This window comes from Diplotaxodon limnothrissa, linkage group LG14, assembly GCF_057381915.1.
Source record: "Diplotaxodon limnothrissa isolate DT_005_m linkage group LG14, D_limnothrissa_male_GT1.1, whole genome shotgun sequence".
Classification (NCBI taxonomy): Eukaryota; Metazoa; Chordata; class Actinopteri; order Cichliformes; family Cichlidae; genus Diplotaxodon; species Diplotaxodon limnothrissa.
This window is the reverse complement of record NC_140609.1, coordinates 31,459,968-31,478,522: the sequence shown is the minus strand read 5'-3', so window position 1 is coordinate 31,478,522 and position 18,555 is coordinate 31,459,968. Positions and strand designations below refer to the sequence as shown.

Below are 18,555 nucleotides of genomic sequence, written 5' to 3'. Positions count from 1 at the left end.
TGGTTTAAAATGATTTTATTATTAGTTTATGGACCAAAATCAATACTTGGTAAAACTGAGTGTAACTGATTAGATATTGAGACTTTATTTAGTTAAATATGCTGGATTTGAACATACAATAACTACTGCAACATTAGCATGAATATAAAAAAATACCTTCTCCCTCCAAAAAATTAAATTTGTGTTTGCTTTTATCGTCATTGTAAAATAAAAATGTGCCATGTGACAAAATGACACCTGACAGAACTGTGTCACACAATGTATGCTTTTACTACAGTATAGGCAAGAAGCTAGGCTCAGCTCAGTGTTGTCTATATTCTTTTGAAAGTACCAGCATGGTTCAACATGAATAGGGTACACACCAAATGTTTTTCTACATTCATGCTGCACTTGGTATATGCATCAGTCTGGTGGATGTTTCGGTAGAATACTGTTTATTCTTAGGTAGACATCAGGTGACTGCTGTTTGACAAATACAGTATTTTAGAGTGTGAGACATCATCAGAAATGACTCGACTACAGTATATACTACAATGTGACAACCAGTGCTTATTGCTTACATACAATTTAGAGATAGAAGTATGCATATGAGTAAGTCAGTAGAAGTGACTGTAAAGACAAAAAGGAGCAACAGCCTAGAGAATGAATATCTTACATGGTGTATATACAGTCATCATCTTTATCACTCGCACTACACCTTTTTTCATTTCACTACAGAAATGTGGACTAACAGCCTGCATTGCACTATGTGAACGCCCTGATGGATAATTTCTATTTGATCACATCTTCAGCAATATTAACCTTGATGCCTCCGCAGCTCTCGGCTAGACACGGCTTTGTTCTCCCATCACCTGTCTGCACATCCATCAGTGTCGTGAATGGTTTCTTGGAGACATTGAGGGGTGACTGCTTTGAGAGAAGATAAAATGCTGCATTTTGACATGCCTGGACCCCTCTATTCTGAAGCCAATCAGTGATGACAGCGTGGCAACCTTCAGTTCCCTCTCTTCCTCCCTATTTCTATTTCCATAACCTTACAAATAGAGCAGCTCTCTGAAGTTGCCGTCCTTTGTGATCTGTGACAAACGCAATGGTAGCTGTCAGCGGAGAGGGAGGATATGAGTGCTGATGTGCTCTCTGAAGTAATGCTCAGCCTTTCATGTTGAGGCAGAAGAACCAAAGACCTGTCTCCTCTGTGTGTGTAGGCCTGCCAAGCACTGGCTAGCAAAGTGTAAGTGCAGGAGTTTTAGCGTGCCTTTCTAATCCACTGCTTTCACACAGAAAAGTCTCATTTATTATGAATGTGAAGTTCTGTGCAAAGCTCTTTGATATCGGGAAACAATTTAGAGCTGGCTCAGAGTCAATATCATAAGGGACCAATAAAAAACATTTTTAATGTGTTACAAACTTCAGGTCAGCTTGTGTTTCCTTATAAAATTCACAGTAGGCTGTATTAGTCCCGGGTGACCATAATATAAAACATTACTGAGTCAGTGCCTGGACATGTGGCAGTTGTTTTTAGTTTCACCTAAACTAAAGAAGGTCAGGTTAAAGTAATGATGATATTGGTAGTGATTTCAGACATGTTATAAAAGGACATGGATGACAAGGACATAGGATCCTTGAATCGCGTGCATAGAGTGTGATTAGTTAATCAGTGAAACTTACACAGAAATCAATGAACTTTGTTTCTGGATGAAGGTCACAGAGATCGAATGAAAAACACTCATAATTAAACAAACCCAGGCACCTAAAAGGTTCTTCACCTTAACAATTAATGGAGCAGTCTTTTTTTTTTTTTTTTTTTTTTTTTTAGCTCAGACTGGCAGCTGTCAAGATTATCCTCACGTTTCATCCAGAGAGTCACGCTCCTTGTAAATGGAGTCTTTGGCAGCAGCCCACTTTGTTCTATCAGGGGCAGAATGAGGTATTAGAGCACATTAGTCTCATTTCCAATTCACTGACTGGGCCAGATCGATTTCCTTCATTTTCATGCACAGATGGGATTAAATGGCCAGATTAAAGATGAACTCTTGGCACTGTCCAAAAGGTAGATTTATCATTCTAAAGATGAACACAAATGCAGTGAAGCAGACACAACATGATTTTCCTCTTTAAACCTGCATTCAAAGTCTTCAAGGCCTGTTAGCTAGGTCATTAGCTGCCATTTTCTAGGAGATATCTGTAATGTCTCAGACCTTTTCCCTTGGCATTACTGATGAAGGCCACACTATGGTGTTTCTGATGGTTATGTTATAGTTTTGCTGGTTATCTTTTAGAAGTCCAAGTATAAAAACAAGCTACCAGGCTACAACACATTGTGATGGACCACATAAAGATTTTGGCAGTCAATTTGGATTTCCCTTTTCTTCACAATATTTCCTGAAGATGTGTGAGGTCCGGTAAATCACCTAGTGAGGTAGGCCTTCTTGCTACAACAACACAGGGGGAACACTATTCACCCGCACTCTGGGAAAAGAGCCCAAAACTCAAACAAAACACATGCATCATCAATAATTTTTTCCAGACTTGTTTCCTTTTTGAGTTTGTGCGTATGTGTGTCTGTTAGTCTCTTGGGCTCAGAAGCTGCTTCTGGCTTCTCATTTCCCTACAGAGCACTCATTTATTGAAGACATCCAACTACAAATGCTATTCAGTTTGGTGCCTCATTTTCCCACAATTCTCCTCTTTCAGAAGCGGCTTCCACTGAAACACATATGGAACATGGTGTCTAAACTAAGTGCTTATTTATTCTGTGAAAATACTTTCTGATTGAAAAATATAAACAACTGGCTGTTCTGAAAGCATTCTGAAATCCTTTTGACTGCCAATCTTAGTAAAGGATTAGGTACAGTATAATTGGCTGGTGTGCCTTGCTGTGACAGTCAGCTCACTTTTTCTGATTTTAAATTGAATTCCAAGTCTAAGTATAACCTGTTTTGCAGAAGAGAGGCCTAATGTTTGCTTGTTCATTGCAGATCAATAAAAAAAAAAAAAAGATGAAAATTGAACTTGAAAATTCTCTCGAAAAGTGAACCTGGAAAATATTTCGATTTTTTTCACATCCCCCAAGAAAGTTATGTTTTTGGTACCACTGACATGCATGTCATTCTGTCTGTCAACATGATAAGTATCATATTCCTTTGGACTTCTGACCTCTTCTTTAGAGTAAAATAAGGTCAAACATTCACAAAATGCAATTTATCTTTAAAATTATACTTAAAATTCTGCTGCCTTTGTTTGTGTTGGCAACATTTAGGAAATGATACTAATATACGGGGGTTCTAAATACCACACTTTAGTTTGCATCCAAATATCATATCACATTTGACCTCTGATCTATAACCTTGATTTATGTTCAGTTATTTACAAATCAATGCCTCTTATCTATTATTATCCTCTTGCATGTTTATGTAATCAAAGTAAACATCTATCATGCACGATTAACCTTAAAAAACATTTACAACATAAACAAACAAAAATCAAAAATGAATGTGTACTGCTCTCTGGGCAGGTACCTTGGTTGACATAGAGTTCCTGTTTTGTTTGTTCTAAAGTTTACTGCTGGACACAAGGCCGGTCTTACTTTACTAAAAGTTTGCACAGAGGACTCAGTGGCTTCAAAACTGATTGGCAAAAATTTAAGGTGAGCACTGAGACATATTTCCACTAAAAACAGCCAAAAGTAGTGTTGTGTAACCAATAAACACAGAACATATGTGAGTGGACTTTTAAGTTAAAAGCAGCAGCAGTACCTGTGTAGCCCAAAGAGTTGTCATCCTCATGCTCAGTGGTAGGAGCTGGTGTTGCCCCTTCGCTGGCACCATCTTGAGCGACTCCCATCTCTGTCAACAATAACACCAAAGGGACTGAGAAACTAGATGCATTCTGCCCACTTTCCACACCCACGGTCCAGACCTCCAGCCCTCTGCCTCCCTGACACAGGCAGACTGTAAATATGCTCAGAAGTGCCAGGCTCCATCCCTGTAAACGCTGTCTCTTGCAGAGGAGTCCAAACACCCACATCACGCAAACATCAAATAATCCAAACACTTGTTTAAATTCCTTTTTATGTGCCTAAAACAAAGCAACCAAAAACTTTTGAAGTTTCAATCAGCCGGTAGGTGAGAACAGATCCATCAGAATGATCGGTTGATGCAATCTTCAGCTTTTCTTTGGGCTCAGCAGGAGGCTGTTCTGCTACCCTGTGTTGGGATTGAATGTGAGCATGTGTGCGCACAACAGAGTCATCCCTACAATATCAATAGCCATAAGTGGCTGCACCCCTATAGGAGCACATGTGGTGGACAGAAGAGGGAGGGCCAGGGCACACTCTGCATGACTGACAACATCACTCTATATGCACACACATACACCGTGCACGCAGTCCTGATGCAAATACAATGATGCACCATTAATCGCTAATCAGTTTCTTTTGATTTGTGCCCGTCTTTGTGCCTGTCTCTCTTTTTGGATTGACAGATTGAGTATGTGTGACAGACTGCATGAGGGCGGGACAGCACGGGGAAGAGAGTAAAAAGAAAGGCCAACGGGGCCCTGGTGTATCTGGCTTATCGAGGAGCCGAGAGGCCCGCTGTGCCCTTATGATGACTCTGTGTGAAATAAATCAGGCTCAGCCATGCCCATTCTTTTTGTGTACCACTGACAGGGGGTTAATGTGGGCTGGGCAGTTGGGGTGGGTGGTGGTGGGGGTAAACTGAATCTTAATCATCTAACCCCTTTAGCTAAGTGAGTGGCAGTCTGTCGGAAGTATCTGTTTCCTCAATGAGATCTGGCATCACTTCAGATAAATAGCAGACGGGCAGACGGAATTGTTCATTGGAGAGTACTTTAAGCCATTAGAGTGAGAAGAAGAAGGTGACCTACAATATCGTCTGCCACTCCCACCATTAGAAAATTGACAGTCCAAATTTATGCAAACTTTTCATACACAGCAATGACCTGAAATCACATTTAACAACAGCACTGGACACATTAATGATGGTAACCACAAAGAAGACATTCAAAATGCAGCGATTACGCACCCCTGCTGTGCTCGCAGTGATGCAATTAGCGTGGCAGTAAAAGGGCTTCATGCTGGCCCGAACGTATTATCTGGCACTTTTCTGCCTGTGTGTTTGTCTAAGCAACAGGATCCGACTGACACAACAGGAGAGCAGAGCCACTGAGTCACACATTAATAACCATGTAGGTTACTCAGTATCGTGCATGCGAATGAAGTGTGATGACACATGTAACGAATGAGATGAAAATGTGCATGGCATGAAGAAACACAGACATCAACAGCAGGTCTGATGCACTGTCTGACAATTATAGCGTGACACCGGCAGTCAGAGATTGTTTTTAATTTGTTCACAACAGACAGATTAAACACAAACATCTGCTACTGGAAAAAAATGTAGCTTGACACTGGCAGCAATTATAGCCTGAAAGCAAGGACAAAAATATAAATGTGTGTTTTTGCAAAAAAATAAAAGAAAAAAAATAGTATACATAATTCCACAACCAGGCATATATAAACTAAATCAAATACACCGACTTAAAGGCTTTTTTCTCATTCTAGTGGAAAAGGATGAAATTAAAAAAAATGTTGTTAAGTTTATAAACTGAGTCCAAAGGTCCATTAATAGCAAATAACACTAACAAATATTGTGGAAAGTATTTTCAGCTTTACTTAGCTTTAATTGAACATCTTCCTTACAAGCATAAGGAAAAATATCAATCTGCCAATTTTAAATAAAATAATATCCTGAATTTGTTTACTTTTTGGATGATTATGACTTACTAGTTTATTTCAGAGCTTTCAACATCATCTTACAGTTTTTAATCAGCAGATGATCTTTGCTCAGTTGTGAAAATGGCCTTTACCATCTATTTCTGTTGGTGAAAACAGTTTGATATGACTGACAACCATTGAGCTAACCTTTGAGTTAAGATAATTGTGTCAAAGACATATCAGCAGAAGCATGTTATTATATAAAAAAAAAGCATAAGATCAGATAGTCTTAGACTTTGTGTTTCTCCATCTCCACTAGCTTCGAGTCTTGTCTGCAGTATCTGCCCTTTACATCTTTATGCTGTATTTCCTGGGTGGTCCATAAGCGGAGGTCCTATTAGAGACCACTTCAGAGTTCATTAACAGGTGGTGTACACAGATCCCCCTGGGGCATCAAGACAGATATCCAGACCCACAGTCTGGATCTCCCTTTCCTTTTAGCCCAAACACAGCACACAACATCAGATCCCCTGCTAACTAATTAACATGGTCCATGTGGAGTGAACTAACTACTTATTTAAAGATACAAAAGCATACATTCTGTCTCTTAAACCACTCCCTTGTTACTCACGGGCCCCTGGTTATAAGCCCTGGCCTCGGAGTCAAACAGAACAGCACGTTGCTTTTTCTCCACCACAGCTGTTTCTTCATGTCCACAGGTTAGGAACTGTTAGTATCTTGGCAACAACGCGAAGTCAATCAGCACTTCAGCTGCTGTCCAGTCTGACTTATGCAGTTATTGCTAAGTGACAAACGCTGGGAGCTTGTAATAAATGTGAATGAAGAAGCTGAGAGACTTGCTGTTGTCTCATTGTTATCTTGTCACTGGCACCCTGGCAGTCTGCAAAAGTGATGGATGGGCTTAAAATGATTAGTTTGGGGAGTCTGACTGTGGAGCTTGTTAAGAGGACTGACTGATTATTTGCTGTAGGACATGTTCCTTCACACAGGCTGATCAGAGAAGCAGCATATTTCTGTAAGGGACCTCAAGCCATTTCACTTATTAAATTGGTTTCTTTGAGAATGTTCTCCACTAACATCTGTTTACTTTTTTTGTCTGATGACAGAGGGGAAAAGTATGAACAGCCAACAAGAATGCTAATTATTAAGCACAGTCAACAAGATTCCCACTGCTTTCATTTGTAGCAGTCATTCTCAAAGCTGCAAATTTAAATAAAATCTTTGCTGCTGATAGTCAAACGCATGACATCATCTTAAAACTTCATTTTTTTGTCGTTGAGGAGCTGAATTCAATGGCCTTCACTATAACAAAACGGTAAAGAAAGAAAGTACAAAAAGCTCCTTCAAAAGAGCCCTTTTCAGCAGAATCTACTCTGTCTGCTTCATCTGTTTCCACAGCACCATTACATTCATTTCCATTTTGATGACTCTTTCTTTGTTTTCTGCATGACTAATGGAGTTTTAATTAGGCCTTGAGATAATACATACGTACGCATTAAGGACAGAAAGCTGGAGAGAAGTACAAAGTCAAAGTGGAGAGGCAGTTTTGTCACGTAGAGATGAATAACATACAGTGTGAAGAAGAAGGGTGGAGGGTGAGCTTAAAGAATAAAAAAAATCAACTTGTGCCAGACAGTGGATGAACTGAATGGCCACACAATCCCCAGTATATAGTAAATAAGTATTTTTTTTTTTAACTGTGAATCATGGAAATCTGTTTTAGTAGAGTCTGAGAATAAAACCATGATCGTCAAAATGAGCATATTAGGACCTGTTTAAATGAGAAGTTTGACTTTAATTAAAAAAAATGCATAGTTTCTTTCCCCTTGAAGATTAGAGATGATCAATACTACTCACATTATCTTATAGTTGGGGTCAGCAGACTTAGTTTAGTACAAACACTAAGAAAATCTGCCTACTGCTGCTCACAGTTTTTTTTTCCCTTGGAGTCCACACTCATGGCAAATAAATAATCCAACACAATTGCCAATAAAATCCCTATTTTTCATTTTTACATTTCAGTTTTTGTACAGATTAAACTACTGATATAATATAATATATATAATATATACTCATTTGTGACTTTAGAGATGCTGGTAGGCAGATTTTATAGCTTTAACACAAAGCCAAGCTGGGTATCACCCTTCACACTAATCTAAGCTAGCCAGCTGTAGCTACATACCATATAGACCACATTTCACATTTTATTTTCAAAACTGGTAAACTATTGTTTAAAGACAAGATTAAAACGGTGCGTTGACAGCATAAAATACCATGTCACAAATCATTAAGTTGTGCAGCAGCTGTCGTGAGAAAGTGGAGCAAATGGCTCACACTCACACATGCACACTTCAGCTGTGCCGAAAGGCTGGCTCTTAACGTTCATGTATGAAACCATACCCCTGCAAACACGGTAAAGTACATTAATAGCTAGCTGATAATACCTTTAGCTCCAAGCATGAACTAATTATTATACCAGAGCAGTTTAATTCATGATAAATGAGAGGAAACCAATATATACAATCCACAAGCTGTTACTGTTTGTATTTTATGTTGCTCTGCCAAGCCCTGTGCATATTAGTTGTCTATAACCTGATCTGTGAAGGATTAAAGTATATTTAACCAGCTAAAACTGCCCCATTAGAAAGAACAAACATGACTTAGAAACTGAAAAAGATATTTTATGTGTTTTTCAATAGTTTCTGTAAGAACAGGGGGAGCGCTTGAGTATGTTTAAGACTCTATTTAATTTCCCACACAACTATTATGTTCTCAACAGATATTTAAGAATCAAGCCATGATATTGACAATGACAAACTACAATAATCAGGCCTGTATTAGTTCCCATGAGTGAACTGCGGGGAAAGGCTGACTGAATGACTTTGCAGCTTTTCCACCAAACCCTCTGATGTCCTTAACAGCCACAGGTTCATTGCACCAGCTGGAGAAAATAAAACGAGTATAACGACAAAGTGTTCTGATCAGACATGTTAGTTTGTGCATGAATGCCTGCAAACAGGATTTTGCTATTGACAATTTCACTGCGGTTGTGCGAACTGTATCCTTTCCCCCCTCATGGTTTCGTTGGTTACAAAACTGCCACACACCTCAAAGTTGGAATGTGACTCACCTCTGAATGCATGATTGGTTGATTGTTATTAAATAGAAGCGCAAACGTCAAGGAAGAAATATGTGCCAATTTGCTCACTGATAGATTTGCTCGGAGGGCATCGGCAACCAACCACAGAAAGAAAAACAGTGAGACAGATCCAGGACAAAGAGTGCTGACTGGCTTGAAGGGTGCTAAATATTGCATGGTCACTCTGCTGAGCTGCAATCGGTGAGTGCCAAGTAGAATCCCACTGAGCGAGCAGCTCACGCTGAAGCTCTCATAGCTGCTTTCAGGGCACCTTTATCCCTGAAAAGCTAACTTTTGCAAAACACTTTTTTATGGACATCTTATTCCCATACCTTTACGTTATGTAAAATAGATATTATCATGCTCACTTAAAATGTTGCCTCTCAGATTTGTTTAACCACACTGATGTCAAATAAGTTCAAAGCCTGCAAGGAGTCTGAACTTGCTTTGACATCCCAGTGGAGCTGAGGCAAGCATACTCCAAGCTGCCAAAAGCCCAGATGTCCATTTCTGTGACACTGGAACACTTTTTCTGCTCAGAGAGAGACAAATTGGAGGATGGAGAAAAGAGAATGATAGAGAGGGAGAGACTTCTCATAGGTGAGAAAAATATGATCTTTCTAGAATTTAAAGTTCTGTAGCCAAGGTGAACAGCTCATGGTCATGACTCAGAAGCAGCTTGTCAACATCCGCACCATCACTGCCGACAGACTAGTGACCTTCTCTGACTTCCCGGTATAAAATCTGCTTCATGCAGCTGCTCTACCCTGCACTTCACTCAAATACCATAAGATTTCTTTGTATGTGGGGGTGGTTTGTGTGAGTACTGACAGCTAATACTAGTGTTCAGATTCTCTTTCTTGGTCTATATAAGACAGAGGATGGTAGGGGAAAAAGTAATCTATAAGAGAAACTGGAGGCTCGTGATGATAGAAAATGAGTTTAGAGGGCAGCAGAGCAAATAAATTAGACCTCACTTCAAAGCAGCGGCAAATTACTGACAAAATACAATGATGGCATATTGTCCTGCTCATTGATTCACTTAATCAGGCAGTGTGCTCTAAACATACAAACACACATGCATGAACACACACAGGGAAAAAACACCCTCTAACTCAGTTCACATGTGTTTTTTAATAATCTCTGAAAATTCCATCAATATGTTAATGTGAACAATTCTTTCCCAAACCAAGAGACCAAAAAGCAAGCCTCTAATCCGTCATTCCTCCCAGTAACATTTTCTGGAGCTGCTCCATCGCCGAAGTCTGACTTTCCAGGGACAAGGAAAATTTCTTGGGTTTTTATGCTTAAATGAGATTTGGTGGTTACTGACCAAAATTCTTGACATGTGACCCCAAAACTTGTTGGTGTATTTAAACTCGAACTCTTCTCATGCAAATTATGCAGGACAGAGATGTAAAGACTTGATAGTTGTTTATCATTTCCAGTTCACCTGTGCCCTCAATGCCCAGCAAAGTTTCCTGGTAAACGCCTCGAGGTTGTTTGTGGCATTAACGTAAGCCAAGGGGAATTCTGCGACTTTTTAATTAAAGCTCATGAGAGGGGAAAAGATCCACAGCTGATGTAAAACCTTGTCAGTCTTTGATGTTATGACACCCGGCTTTCAGTTCACACTAGGCACACCTCTTAATCTCTTTCTTCTCTCAAGCTGTGTTGTGGTCAAAACAAATGAGCAAATATGAAATGCATCTTGGTTTGGCAGTGTTTGCTGAACCGCTTCAATGACATGCAATTATTCCTTCACATAATACCTTTTCCCCCTGACCTCTACTTAGAAAAAAAGACCAGCTGTTAAAGGATGTGTGCATACATAAAGACAACATGACAAATTAAAGGAAAAAGCCTTGACCCATAATAAACTAGTCTCTCTGTTGTACTACGGAAGAAACCGCATTATGAAGGAAAGATCTGGCACTTAAAGAATTTAAGGAAATAGAAGGACTCCATAACCAAAGCTGGTTGTTGTCCTTCCCTGTCAACTAAAGAGCTAATCATCTGTTTAGTAACTGTGGGATCAGGAAACATATAAAGCCAAACATGTTGTTACACAGTTGCTGTTCACGGCAGCTTCTGACTTATGGTAGCAAGGATATTTCCTCATTAGAGATGTACGCTTATAAGTGTGCTTTTCATTTTTCCTTGCATATTATGTTCTGGTGAGATGAGCCAGAGTCACTAATTATGGTGACACTCTGGAGTGAACTGTAAATGATGTTGTAAATTTGCATATGTAGCAGAAGTAAGCAAACCATATTTTGCGGCAAACAACAACAAACTTTTGAGGGATGTTTTTCTTTAATCTAATTTCTATATTTATCATATACACTGGTCAATGCCCATGCCCTGCTCTATTATAGAAATATAATTGTAGTAGTTATTAGGTGGTTGCCAAGCAATGTGATGGCTTAATAATATAAATCATAATATTCAAGTTTTGCTTTTAAAGTGGAAGTTAATTGTGGTGATATGAAAAATGTCTATAGGTACAAATGCTAAAATATGAGGAATTTTAGTCTATTTGTAGGTGGTTGCCAGGCAACACAACAATGTCGTAATATCTGATATAGATAAGAAAACTCTGGAGCCTAAGATGTACCTGTGTGCTCGCTTTTGTTGCTCAACTTTTGATCATGTAGAAGGAGTTGGCAGACAAAGGAACAAGCACACAGACAGAAGGAAAGAGATTTACTGTAATGACTCAAGGGAATGACTCTGTCAATGTACGATATTTAGATTAAGATTTTATATACCATTGAAATTAAAGTTACAGATCTCTCCCCATTTATTTAGGTGGGGCCTTGTTTAACCAGAAATAACGATGCAGAAGGTTAGCCCAGAAGCTTTTAGAAGGACTGGGGGAGCATTTTGCTGCCATAGTTTTGGTCCAGTTCCTCTCTTAGAGGACAGATGCAATGCCAACAAGTACAAAGTTGCTCTAAGCAATCCTGTTAGAAAACATAAAACATGCGATAAAACATTTCCATAAGGTAGTGGTGTCAGTACACTCAATTACCAGTATCAAAACATCAAATATGGGATCATTACATTGTATCACATTTTATTATTTATACAAATAATTAGTTTGCAGTTTTACAAACCTGAGTTTCCATGCTTCAGCTTTAGTTTGATGTATAAGACAACACTTACTGGCCTTTACTCTGAGATACAGGTATTTTGCACATAGCAGTTTTGTAATGATTCTGTTCATTTGCCCATGTCACAGTTCAGTCACGATCTGATCTGAAGTCAAGCAAACTGAACAAACAGCGAGCGCTATCTCTCTTTCCCAGCCTATCTCCCTCTCTTTCTGCCTACACAAACACTCTCATTCCACCACGGACTGGTGCTTGTCAGGGAGAAACATGTGTATGCTAATTTACTGGAGCACACACTAACCATTCACAGTCCAATGAGAGAGGGCAGATAAACCAACTCATGCTCTGAGTATGCCACTTTCTGATTAGAAGAGATGAAAATGAGGACTTGAGGCGATGTGCGGTAAGAATGTTGCAGGCATGCAGCCAGTTTCTCAGCACTCATAAAACTAACAATCTCAGTAGACAGCCAGATCAAGTTGGTAAGACCACAAGGGGACTGTAAGGATTGTTTAAATCTACAGGTCAACTTGAAAAACCCACCTCTTTTTCTGATGTTTAAGTTACAGTGTAGTTTACAGCTGCCAGCACGGATCAAATGTCAGGAAACCTGCGGCACGGCTGTGATTTTGGTCTATATCACACACAGGCACGTCTCAAGTTTGTCATACAGTCTTGCACATCTGTGATGCCATTTTTAGTATAACAAACCAAAATCACTGTTTCAAACTTCAACTAACTCAGTGGACAAGAATGTGGATGCTGTTGGTAGGCCAGCTCAGATTAAACCCATTTGTGCTCTTGTTAAAAGAAAGCCTTTCTAAAGACAACAAAGACAGTAAGAAAAAAAGAAAGAAAAGAAAGCAAATGTAGTGTCTCACCTGAGGCAGTTTTTAAGCAAAATTCTTAAGGATGAAGACTGGATCAAGTTTTACAATGTGAGACCTCAACATCTGCTTTCTCTGACAGCTTAAGCCATTCATTGTATGTTCACAAAAGCAGTTTTAAAGCAGTATAGTGTATTTATGTTTTTTTAATGTCCAGCAGGTTTAAGGAAGATATCAACCCAGTCACTTTACCAACGTAAGAAATACACTAAAATTGAGCAACATATGGCTTTTGACAATATGACCTCAAACATACCCTTGAAACAATATTCTTCTATGCAATTCATCTAACTGTCATCTCATTAAATCAAAGCTTGTTTCCACCTGAAATTCTGCCTCTGCCACGGGGTGTTTAGATGACGACATAATTATAGGCCATAAAACAAATCACAATATTTCATTCACCAGTTTCCATAAGTCATTTCAGTCCAAAATCTTTTCTTAAAGATTTACAACCTTAAATGTATCTACTAACCTCCCACTTTATATCTCCTTTAATATGATTCTCAGCTGTCTAAGAAAAACTGTATTTGTGTGTAGAATAGGAGCCACATACAAAAAGGGACGATCTGTGATATCCAACCTTATACCTGATATGGAAAATAGTAGCTGACTGGCCTCATATAGGACCATATGAAGACTTTTTTCCTATCACATTCCAATATATACCAAGAGCAAATTCATTATTTAACCTCTTATTCAGTCACTGTATTAGGCAGATAATAATAATTTGCATGGGCATATACAATGTTTTCCTTAGACCCTTACTTTAAAAGCTAAAACTTTAAAAGTTATACATATAATAAATAACTTAATATTATTATTAGCTTTGGCAGTGTTAAAAAAGCCCACAAGCAGCTTCCCAGGCATGGCCTCTGATGATTTTTGCTAGCTGTAAAGCAGAGGTGTCACATGACACATGGGAGAGCCGAAGCACCGGAGGGCCGGAGGCTGTGAGAAGCACATCGTAAATCCAAGAAAGGCAGGAAATGCAACAAAAGGACAAAGTGCAACCCTCCAGTCCTCCTGTAAAGGCATAACAGCTCTCCCTTCTGTCACCCCTTCACCAAATGAAATCAGCAAAATTTATTAGTGACAGGTGAATTTCTGGATTGCAGCTAGATTATGGAGTGATGTGTTACAGGCAGGGTATTGCATTACCATCTGCTTGTGTTGAGTACTTTAAAAAAAAGGGTGAATTTCTATCCAAGGAAACTTGGCACACTGTCCATGAAAGATGAGAACGTAAGGTGGCTGCACACAATGGAATGGGTGATGTTTTTAGTTAATGCTTTATTGCAGTACATCTGAAGAAATATAAAACGTGCAAGAGACCAACAACATTTTTGTTACATTCAAAGGGGTTACAGAGGGTGAAATAAATCACATGGTGTCAGACATCTGGTGGTAATATGTCCAATAGCGCCTTTATGTGGCTAGGGACTATTTCTGTGCTCATTCCCTTTTCTCCCACCGTTTTCTGAATGATGTGTAAGGCTGCTTCCAGCATCTAGTACAAAATGAAGTGAGCATCTAAATATAATACCTATAACATTAATCAAACTCAGTTATTAATTGTATTCCAGCTGCTTTTTCTACTTACAGTCTTCTCAAAATTAAGTTACAACAAGACAGTTCAATATAAGAACACCAACCTTGTATTGTTCCAGATTTCCAATTAGCAAATTAATTAGACAGGTTCATTTTAGGTCTTATGACGTGAGACTCCACAGCCAGTCTTCATTAGTGCTGATTAGTGTCGCTGCCACAATAGGCCTCTCACTGAATCATAAGTAGTGGGTGATTCCCTACTGTTCCATTGCTCACGCTGCACTTAAAAAAGATGTTACAGCAAGACATCAATATTTCATTCATGCAGTAATGTGACATCATTTGAAAATGTTAAAAGCACAAAACCAGAATACCTCTTTGAATTAAAATCGTTTTAATTTTTTATGCAGTTTTATTAGAGATGCTCCGTGTGGTGGCAGTAAAGAGCAATTTAACGTCAGGAGTCTACCCACTAATCAGCCTTGGATTCTGCATTCACTTTGTAAGCCACGATCATCGTAGCTCAAGAGTTGGCAGTTCATCTTGTAATCGGAAGGTTGCCGGTTTGAGCCCTGGCTTGGACAGTCTCAGTCGTTGTGTCCTTGGGCAAGACACTTCACCTGCTGCCTACTGGTGATGGCCAGAGGGGCCAATGGTGCGATATGGCAGCCTCGCTTCTGTCTGTCTGCCCCAGGGCAGCTGTGGCTACAACTGTAGCTTGTCTCCACCAGTGTGTGAATGTGAGAGTGAATGAATAGTGGAATTGTAAAGCGCTTTGAGGGTCTCGAAAACCGCTATATAAAGGTCCAGATCATCAAGTGGCATTATTATTAATGCCACTTGATGATCTGGACCTGGACCAAGAGAAAATCTCTTGTATGCCTGGGTTGTGGAAACAGATGGCTTGAATATCTCCACACAAATGCAAATCATGAGCTCACAAGTTAACCAGTGTCTGAGGAATGGATTTCCATTATGACAGTGCTGATACTGTAAGATGGAGCAGGGGATTGTTGTGAGTAAATGGGGTGTGTGAATGCTGTGGAATGCTGATACATAGACCCTCTCCCACGATGGACGCCCAACCACTGGCACAGCTGGATTGTGCTTAAACCGATGTGTGTTTGCCACTATTGAGGACATGCAGACAGCAGAGGTGGATTAGTTATTGAGCTTTCCAAAAGAAAAAAACAACAACAAAACTGTGGGGGAAAATATGTTTTTGTTTATACAGGGCAGCTCCAATGGTTCTTTAAAAAGATAGGAAAAGCATAAAAAAATAAATATAATCGTTCAAATGGAGTGAAAACAATTAGTTGCAACTCAAATATTTTTTGTTCCATTTGATAAGAACTTAAATTTATGTTAAATTTGTGTAAACCATGAATCAGCAGAAACAGTAACAAAACACTGCAACAGCCACAAACCTCCACTAGCCACGTTGCCTCTGGTTCACAGTGTGACCAAAATGTGTTACAGACAGGCATAACACCACAGCGACTTAAGATTGTGCGCTCTCTGGAGGTGTGAGACCTCTATAATTACCACTTCATCAGTGAAGTGAGGGGAACGAGAGCCTCAGCAGATTTTCATCTGGGCTGGTAAACAGCTTGCTCTGTCTTTGCTGTGGTTGGACGGTGTGGGTTTGCTGCTGTCTGGCAGACAGACTGCCTGTCCTATATATGCACAGTTATGTCTGAATGCCCTACAGCATGTAGTTCAGAAAATCAAAGCAAACCTGTCTCATCAGCAGAAAAGTTAATGGAGTCGACAAATGTACCTTAAATTGAACTCGCTCTATCAAACGTGAATATTTAATGTTCATGCAAGAATGTGCAGTCATCAGTATTTCTCTTCAACAATAGCATAGACTTGCAAAACCTCAACATTAATTTCTGTTAAACCAAGAAGGCAAAGACATGAAAAGTGTGATTTTTTTAACTTTTACCGCAACCTCAATATACTGTGCAACACAGACTTAGTAGTACTATAGTGAGAGCATAAACACAACCATGTTTCCCTTCTAATAAACACTGGATTGACAATTTCCGCAGACTGCAAATAAAACAGAAGGGCTACTATGATGTCACCCATGACTTGTTAGTTTTTTGCAGCCAGAAGTTGCCATAATTGGTTGAGCAGCTGGAATGCTAACTAAGATTAGCAAGCTATCTCCATGAATGTGCAATGCACAACATGCATATCTGTTCATTTGCACAGACCAATAAACTAACAAGACAGAGTGCACCACCATGTTATTTCTCAGATAATTTAATTAAAAATGGCAAAAGGCACAAACATGAGAGGTCCAGTATAGTGTTTGCTGGCAGCCAGCTGCTATAGCTACCAGTATATCAAAGCAGAAACATAGTTTTTAAAGCTATACAGCTGGGCATATAATAATGTGACTTGCTTTAAGAGCTAGTCAGAAGTGATGTCAGTGACTTTGCTGAGCGCAAGTCCTGAAAGCTGAAGTTCTGATAGGTGAATATTTTGTGTCTTTTTAAAGGACGAAACACTGGCACCAGTTACGTGTTCAGAAAATTAGAATTAGAAATAGAATTAGAAGCGCTTTTTGTCATTATAGAATGTGTAATAAATTTGCAGATTGGCTATGCCTCAGGTGCAATGAAAAAGACAAACATACAGTCATATACAAAGAAAATGTAGAGATAAAAGTAGTAGAAATGTTAGTAGGGCTAAATAAATAAGGTAAATACAAGGTATGGTGAGGTTATTCAAGGTTTGATGTATATGTACTCAGACTATAATATGTGTTACATATCTGGAAGATATATGGGTGTCCAGACTAAAACAGAATAAGAAAGTGAAGTAAGAGCATGTGCTTTTCCCCCCATTTTATATATCTCACATCCAGATGTACAAAAGAAAAGCATCTGCGTGTGCAAACATTTCCCTATAAAATGGCTAAAGTGAAAGTGGCGTGAAAAAAGGAGGAATAAAACATCAAGGAGTGGTACCATTTGAATTTTAGCCTTTAAAGACATGCCTCAGTACTTAATGACCCTTGACCCTGAATGTTCTCAGAATCCTGTGATTTCCCTCTGGCTCATGCTTCTCTGAGCCCCATATTTATGGGCCATGTCTGATCACAGTATCCACCTGTTTTTTTGACATCTCTCTGCTGAAAAGTTTAAATTCTTCTCACATGAAGCTGTTTTTGTGAACGCATTAGAAATTCAAGGATTGGATTACTACAATAAGAAAACATTTATTTAATTATTTATTTATTTATTGTGCAGGCTTGTTTGGAAAGCAAAAGAATAGCCACTGAACAGGCATAGAAAACACACGCATGATTATCATGTGTGCCATGTCTTGCTATAGATCCTGTTTTTACAAATACTGAGTGAATCAGGTTCATTGCATTTTAGGAACTGTAACAAGATAAATGATCCAATATCAGTGACACTGAGATTCCATTTGCACCCTCTTCCCTTTTGCCATCCCACTGTGCCATAAACTGACCTTCCATCGCTTTGTTTCTGACCTTGTGTATGGCGTGCGGTAATTGAGATTCCCAGCTCACGGTTATCTAATTAAAAAATGTCTGTACCTCTTAGAGCCTTGGGCAGGGAGAGAAATGGGAAAGGTGTGATGAAGAGCACAGCTTAGAGGAAGCAATGCATAGAATGACCAAAAAACCTGGGAAAAAAAAAAAGAGAGAACACATCTGGGCTCCGGTACTCATTAGCACATCTAATAGTGAATTAATTAGAGTGTGAGTGTGAATAATGAAGAGTTGTTTCTTATTTGGTTCCAAATATGGAAAAAGTAAGTGATGAGGGTTGAGGAAGGTTTCTAATATTACAGCAAAGAAAAGATTTGGATCTGGTGCTCATACCATGAGATTCACTTTATTCCTTACACACAGTGAGACATCTACAATAATTGTTCCACATATTTACAAGCTTCTACTGCTTTGGGCTTTGTTTCTGATGACTGTGTGTCTGTGGTTAAGACTGTCTGGACTCCATCTGGCCTCTGACCCAAACCACATGATACAGTCCACTGCTCTTTATCACTCATTATTTCCCTCAAACTCAAACCAGCCCAGCATGTCGCTGTTGCCATCTATTGGAT

At 39.2% G+C, this 18,555-nt stretch overlaps 1 protein-coding gene across 1 annotated transcript in view; it reads right to left on the bottom strand.

The window, feature by feature from the left end:
• The window catches only part of robo1 (roundabout, axon guidance receptor, homolog 1 (Drosophila)), a 199,979-nt gene that overhangs the window by 140,295 nt on the left and 41,129 nt on the right, over positions 1–18,555 (bottom strand). The window contains exon 2 of the mRNA XM_085371614.1: positions 3,756–3,845. Within this exon, the coding sequence (XP_085227740.1) occupies positions 3,756–3,845 (90 nt within the window). The remainder of the gene's footprint in view (positions 1–3,755; positions 3,846–18,555) is intronic.